The 7,623-nt window shown below is 38.9% G+C and overlaps 1 protein-coding gene across 1 annotated transcript; it reads right to left on the reverse strand.

Annotated features, from left to right (window-relative positions):
• Positions 1-966: 966 nt before the first annotated feature.
• LOC140163673 (uncharacterized) lies at positions 967-4,911 on the reverse strand. Its single transcript, XM_072186988.1, has 4 exons — positions 3,278-4,911; positions 2,661-2,804; positions 2,234-2,341; positions 967-1,532 (listed from the first exon to the last, which is right to left on the reverse strand). Exons 1-4 carry the CDS (start codon positions 4,518-4,520, stop codon positions 967-969), a joined length of 2,061 nt encoding a protein of 686 aa, XP_072043089.1. The 5' UTR covers positions 4,521-4,911.
• Positions 4,912-7,623: the final 2,712 nt, after the last annotated feature.

The raw sequence follows: 7,623 nt of genomic DNA on the forward strand, positions 1-7,623 counted from the left end.
TGAAATGAATCCTATTTAACAGGTTCAATTTTATTTGAATATGCTGGGGCCTGTAGTTTTTATTAATACAAAACATTTTTAGAAATTAGAATTCATAGCGTTTAGCACACACACACATTAAAAGATGCTGGAGCGAATGTTTTGCACCTTGTCGCAGTGACGTCTCAAAGAAGTAGCGTCAGTGCGCACATCAATTGACGCCATGTTTGCTGAAAATTCTGATGTACACATTTAAATACGCCACATGGATGCGCACATGAAACAGGTACATTGCGACACATTGACGTCACTGCCTGGTCAATATGAAAAAATTATATTTTGTGCTAATTTAAAAAAATTAGAAATAGGGTGCATTTTTCATAATTGGCATACAAGCATTCTGAATGGAGCTGGACTGATACATGTTTAGCTAACTATAATGATAAAATAATGACCTCTGTCTGTCTGTCTAGCTATGCATTCCGCTGTGGTTCGACACTCGGAGCCAATACTTCGGATACTGGCTAAATTTAAAGTTCACCCGATTGGGCTTAAACTTTGTGGGTGGAATCTTTCATTTCAGAACATGAAAAAATTACATCAAGGTCAGAAGTCATCCAGGGGCTTAATTAATTTTAAACTTCACTCGATTGGGTTTGGTGAAAGTAATCATCTCCATATCACGGGAGCATAAACAAAATCAAAATGAGTTCACTCAAGGTCAAATGTAATGGCAGGCAGGCCTAATTGGGCTTAAACATACTAAACAAATCCTCAATGTCAAACAAGATTCAACAAAAATTAATTGTTTTTAATAACTTGTTTAATAACACTACATTTGTAGATGATAGTAGATCACACAATAACAGCATGTCACATGACAACATGTAGGTAGATTTAAATGTTTATTTCACAATAACACATGAACATTTAATAATAATCATAAAAAGATATTCCCCAGTTAAAATACGAGTCGATGTGCCAATATTACCAACATTCTTTCAATATGGAGCACCATTCCTGGCAGCCAACAAGGATTTCTTTCTTGCGTTCATACACTACATTAAATGCATCATAATGTCCTTCGCTATCTTTAATTTCTTTATCTAACTTTATCGCCTCGCCTTCAATTATGTTAAGGATATGCAAACCTAAGCCTAAACTGATGTGCAGTGGTGTTGTGCTCACTGTATCTATTACGTTGCCACCGGTAAGCAATGGGGAATTTACACAGTTCTCAAAGTTCATTGCTTTTACTGAGGATTTTGTTCTACTTCCTGTTTCTGCAGCTTCAAGAGCAGCCTCATACTCTGTGCTCTTCTCTTTGCACCCGTCAAACGTCCGCAACGTATATTCACACTCCTGAGCATACTGGTTATACTTAGGCAAAATGTGGGCAGCGTGTGGCATTCCCTTGGGTACCTGATCAAGCGTCGCCAAACAATGGTTGCAGAAAAACTTTCCATTAGGTCCAGAGAGCCCAACAAATTTGGCTAGCCCTTCCCAATCACCTCCCGTGGTCAGACAGCAGGCAGTGTAGAACAGGTTGCAATCTGAAAAAAAAAAAAAAGAAAAAGTGTTGCAATGTTTGATAAAGTACATGTATGTCATACATGTAAACTAAGTGGGAATTTTCACTACCCTTATTTATTTTTGCGCTATGTGCTTTTAAACTTCATTATTGAAAGAGAAAAAAGTGTGAAATAAAATTGTGCCAAAAGAAAATAAAATAAATAAATTTCGGTATTTATTTCCACTTTTACATAATTTTTGTGTGACTAGATACATTCCATATGCCACATACAGCTGTTTGTGCATGTGCAGCTGTATAGGCTTGAGAGCTGTGTACATGTACAAACAGCCACACCGCTTCACATACATGTGTAGTGCACACACATGAAAATATTTGTATGGCTGTTAGTGCATGCACACTGTGCTCAAGCAATCTCTTCTTGATTGTGAAACAATTATGAATAAAAGGAAAGGTGAAATGAAGCAACTCTTTTTAAACTTATTAAATTTTAACAATATCAATCCTGACTGCACACAATTTACACACCAAATATTGTGTGCCAATTGGCAAAAGCAGCGGCTTAAACGGTGCATGTAGGCCGATGTATAATAATGCAGTGTTGATGTCAAAACAAACTAAAGTATCCGAGACCCTCCTGTCCGACCATGCATATCACTGGTTGATTGCAATCAAACACAAATAATCAAGCTTTGAAGTATGGTTCATCAAAACAAAACTTACCACTTTTTTGAGGTGATGGTGGTTCCTTGGTGGAGTTCAACTGGGACAGAAGATTGCGAGGCTGGAGTCTACATGAGTTGGAATGGTGTCGCTGTGGGGTTTCCAGACCTGAAGGCAAGAAATATTACATGCAATTAATGGTACTGTGTAGCAGGATATTTCAGCGGCATTTAATTTTTCTGTTCAATTTTGCGGTTTCATTCATCAAACAGCTCCTTAGTAAAGCCTATAAATATTGTAAATGTGGAACTTTTTGCGCTGCATTTATTTTCGCGCTTTTTGCGTTTCAAGCAATGTGAGAAAATATTCCTTTTGTTTATAGTACACAGCATGGAAGCTTAAGATTGCAAATTTAAAAGCAATTTAAAACAGTCCATGTAAGGTTATTTGAATTGTATTAAAAATGTCAGTTCAGAAATCAGCTTACATGTAGGTGGTTTGGACTGGACTTCTGATGGCTTTGAAGATGGATGATTAGTTTTCAAAGATGACTGGTTTTCATCATTTGTCAGGCTTGGTGGACTGGATTGAGGCATTGGCAGATTTGGCATCAAAACTCTTTCAGTGTGACCTGTTAAGCATAATCAAGAAATTACATGTATATTTAAAACAGTGTTTAATGCTTGTTAGTATTAATTAATTAAAACAAGAAGCGCTGCAGGCAGATTTCAAGATACGTGGGATTGGGAAATGCATACATTGTATTTTTGTTAATAGGCCTATATACATGTGCAAGCAGAGCTTCCTTTTTTCACCGCCAAAGCCAGCATTTTTTGTTGATGTTTTGATGAATCCAAGTGTGTGAATAATGATCCAAAACATAATAATGATAAGTACAGTTACAATCAGGCAAAAAAAGTTTGTCTCAAATTATAAATTGCTATACGATTTGAGCTTTCTTAAAAAACTTCATGCAATAGATTTGTGGCACAACAATTTGAGTGTAAAAACTTTATACGGTGTTCTCTGAGACAAACCTTTTTTCATAATATTTGGCCTTCATGAGATAATAGAATGCATCATAAAATGTAAAATTTTACTCACCATCACATTTACTGACATAATCCTTGCAACATGCTTCTGTTGGTTGGTCTGGTAAAGGCCGCTGCAAGTTTAACTCGGCAATGTTGTCGACACACTCCTGTAAGGCTGTAAGTACTGGGCCAAATACGGCTTCCAAGTTGGCCCGATTATCTTTCCCCTCGAAGTACCCTATAAGCTTGGCAAAGTCAATACTATGACGGTCCTTCTGGTTGATAACTTGAAGTATTAGTTTAGTTGTTTTCCCCCCCTTATCTGCAGCAACATGAAGCCATAATTTGTTGGCTTGTAGATTGTCCAAGTAAATTAGCTCATTTGCACGATACAATTCACCAACAATTTGCGTCACAACTTCGGAAATATCTGCAACTCTTACGTAGTGAACAATGTCACCAGTTGACGATGTCACAGTACCACACTCGTATTGGTATTCAATAGTCTTTAGTTCTTTTTGCATCTTGTCCACACTGCCGAACACATCCCACCCCACTTCTGATTTGAACACCCGCTTCAATACCCGCCACATGCGCAGTGTCATAACACCTCGAAGAGCAAGTACAGTGTCTTTGTTGAATTTGCCCACAACCTTCAAGCCAGCTTCTTCAGCTGCCAAGGCATACCCTTCTCGGTCTCTGGCGATTGTGTTAACTCGCTGGGGGTGAATTGAGTCTTTGTTGTTGCCGGTATTGATTGAAGGTGTTGATACGATTTTTTCTACTTTTTCAATTATTTGAGATCGTTTATTTTTTGTTCTTTTCCCGGCACTTCCACTTCCACATTGCACTTTCGGTATTTTTAAGAAGCGTTTTCCTTTGCCTGCGCCAACCTGCGGAATCACGATGCACCCATCACGGTCTACATTCTTTTCTCTATTTTTGGTGAGCTTTCCGAGTAGCTGTTTTTGTGATCTAGACAGTTCACCATCGGATACATTATTCAACTCGGACAGATCCTTCCTCCTTTGCCTTTCCATATTTGCCATATTATTGTGCATATCAGGTAATATGAAATTCAGAGTTAGCATCACAATATCATGGTCATCCAAAAATGAAAAAATGTTATCCACTACCGTACCAGGTAACTTACATCCCAAAAACAACACTGGCAAATAACTCATGTGCTTATGTTGGTTGCTTGTAGACGGTGAAGTTGAAGGCATATTTTTTGGTCGAGTGGACCGACTAGGTGGTGGACTTTCATCTCGAAGCCTTTTCTTTGGACTTGTTGGTGATGCAGGCATTGTCATTGATGGTACCGAAGAAGATGGCGACTGTGTCAGAGAAGTTGTATTTACAAAATCCTGGTTTGATGGTGTACTTGTCGGTAAATGTGGCTGTGCATAATCATGTTCAGTACGCCCAAGTTCATGATGATGAATTGTATTGGTTATATCACCAAAGGATCTTGTACTTGTAGTAAGCTTACTTGCAGTTGTCGGTGAATCAATGGAAAGTGAGAGTGTTTTGCTGCTGCTGCCCGTCAACTTTTTGTTGGATGATACGTTGCTATCTAAAGCATCTGCGAAGGTCTTTTCGCGGTCTCCACGGTATCGCGTTACTTTACTTTTGCACGATGGGCATAAATCCCCAGTTCTGTTTTCTGCTGCAGCTCAAAGCATAATTCAAAGTCCTTCTCGTATGTTTTGGATGGCCGCCATGTTGATAAAATTTCTTTTCTCGCTTTCTTCTTTGACACAGAATTCCCGCAGATGCAACATGTCTTACACGTACTTCGATTATTAACCCCCATGTTTGTGTTCTATAAGGAAGCTTATGATTCAAAAACAGCGAACGCGAATGCGATATGGGTAGTACGAACGTATATTTACATACTAAGATACTGCATGCACTGTACACACGAAAACGATGTTCGAAAGCAATCAATTGAGCAACAGTTTCGACTCTCAAACCGGCCTCGTAGGCCTACATAATTCAAACAGAACTCACATCATAGTGAAGAAATAAGTCCGCTACATAATGCTTGAATTCCTTATTATTAAATTATACTCCGATCGCAATAAAATGAAATTATTGCTATTAAAAACACGGCTGACTCAAAATATTACAATTTAAAATGGCGACTTTTCCCCGGGTTATTTTTAGAATCAGCGCCGAAGCGATATGCGCATGCGTGAGTTTGGTACTCGGTTTTTTATTTCCCGTGGTAAATAACAGCTGTCTGCAAATCACCGACAGCCTGCTTCGTACCGGTTGAGTGAACAAGATTCCCAACTCGGCTCTCGTGAAGGACCCTCATCGACAGAAAAGATTCCATTGTTTCTGAAGAAATTGATCGCCAGAAAGAAACAACCCATATAGAACAGGCACTTAATCAATGCGGCTATCCTCAGTGGTCTATCAAGAAAGTTGTTGAGGAAAAAGATCTTCCGAAACCAAAGAAATCCAAACCTAGCGACGGTCAAGAAAAGAGCAAAGGCCTTGTAGTGCTACCGTACGTGGAAGGCTTATCGGAACGTGTGTCCAGAATTTTTAAAAAGCACGGATTTGCAACATCATTAAAACCTCATTCCACCATCCGAAAAGCCCTTGTTCACCCGAAGGACAAGCGAGACCCCCTCCAAACAGCCGAAGCAGTGTATGAAATCCCTTGCAAGAGCTGCCCTAAAACATATATAGGGGAAACAGGTCGCTTACTGTCCACTAGGCTAAAAGAACACAAGACTGAATCAGAAAAAGCTAGTGAGAAAACCTTCATAAGAGCACAGAGGAAAGCATCAACTACAGAAACATTCAAGTCTGCCATAGCAGAGCATACTGCAACAAATAATCACGTGATTGGGTGGGAGGAGGCCAAAGTCATCGATCAAGAAGCTAACAAAACAACTCGTTGGCTCAAAGAGGCCATCTGGATTAGGAGCAGAGGCAACACCACAATGAACAAGGACGAGGGGGCGTTCAGACTTGATCGGATCTACGATCAGATCATCAATCGGCAAGCAACCCATGTGACATCATCAAAATCCGTCACAAAGTCTGCCGATAAAATCTAGAAACACTACCACTCACCACACCAGAGTGAACAAGATTTCTGATAGGAATCGAAATACCGTAAACGTTCGCCTAATGGCGCTTTTGGATTCTTAGAAATGTGAGAGCGCCATCCTTGTAAAATCTCAACAGCATTAAGGATACGTGTATGTTAAATTGAGCAACCTGGACATAATGCCTCAGAAAAAATATCATGACATGACCCAATACTTTAGGTCACTAGGTTAGTTGCTAGAGCAGCAAATGTTTTGGGGTTTCTTCAGGTATTCTTTCTCAAAGTGCCATTGGACTTAATTTGTAAATCGCTTCATACGTTATACCTAACTCATTTTGGTAAATCTTTTTATAACATTGTAATTTCTTCATATTTTTTAATATTCTTCAGTTCAAAATTACACCCTTCTATTGTCTGACCCGTTAGCTCAGTCGGTAGAGGGTGCGCCTTGAATGGTGAATGGTACTTGTTCGAATCTTGATTTCTGCCCCCACTTTTATGTGAAGAAGGGTTAAGAAATGTTTTTGGATTTTGTCCCCATTTTACGAACGAATATTGTGATTTTTTTTTAAATTTAATTTAAATTTTCTTATTTTTTTAAAGATAAATAGGCACTTCGAACAAACGGCAACAAAAACCGCTGACAAACTTTGCTCCACCTGCTACCTATCAATGCGTGATATATTCCACTACATTTAACAGTTAAATGACCTTTGAAAAATAGAACGGCATCAATGTTTCAAATTGTGCAACTACATTACTTTATTCATTTATGCATTATAAATGATCAGCTATTTTTTCTTTTCTTAAAAGAATCGAACCCAAGTAGATCAGACCATTGATCATAATTATCAGACCACGAAGTAGTTACGTAACTCCGTGATGGTATCGGAACCAAGCACTGTTCGTATGGCGATCATTACGATCACGCTATTTTGGTATGCCTTTTTGTGTACTGATTGTTTCGATCGTGGTTCATTACTTAAGCGCATGATCCCGTTGACATAGTAACATTACGTAACTTCGATACCGGGCTTCGATACTGAATAGTTGTTGAGTGCACATAATATGGAAAGCCATTGGGGTATTGTGTGCCTTCCAAAGTGCCTTATAACATGTTCTCATTGTGTTGTGGAATCCTAGCCAGTATTCAATGATAGCTATAGAGGCCTTGCGTTTATCGATTGGCTCCAAACAAAGGATTTGAACCGTGTTTCTTCCCCGTAATCATGGTGCAGTGCAGTCCATTCAATCAAATGTTGTCATCAACCTATTTGATCGTAGTGCATTTTGTTATGTGTGAGACGAACTGTCGCGGTAGATGCAATCATGCATGCTTTTGTTGA

This window comes from Amphiura filiformis, chromosome 11, assembly GCF_039555335.1.
Source record: "Amphiura filiformis chromosome 11, Afil_fr2py, whole genome shotgun sequence".
Classification (NCBI taxonomy): Eukaryota; Metazoa; Echinodermata; class Ophiuroidea; order Amphilepidida; family Amphiuridae; genus Amphiura; species Amphiura filiformis.

Bases quoted from the DNA above. Each gene is read 5' to 3' on its own strand.
- LOC140163673 (XM_072186988.1), bottom strand. From the start codon at position 4,520: ATGACAATGCCTGCATCACCAACAAGTCCAAAGAAAAGGCTTCGAGAT. The intron at 2,342-2,660 runs GTAAGCTGATTT...TCTTGCCTTCAG, and splicing joins CCAGTCCAAACCACCTACAT to GTCTGGAAACCCCACAGCGA. The intron at 1,533-2,233 runs GTAAGTTTTGTT...TTTTTTTTTCAG, and splicing joins ACCATCACCTCAAAAAAGTG to ATTGCAACCTGTTCTACACT.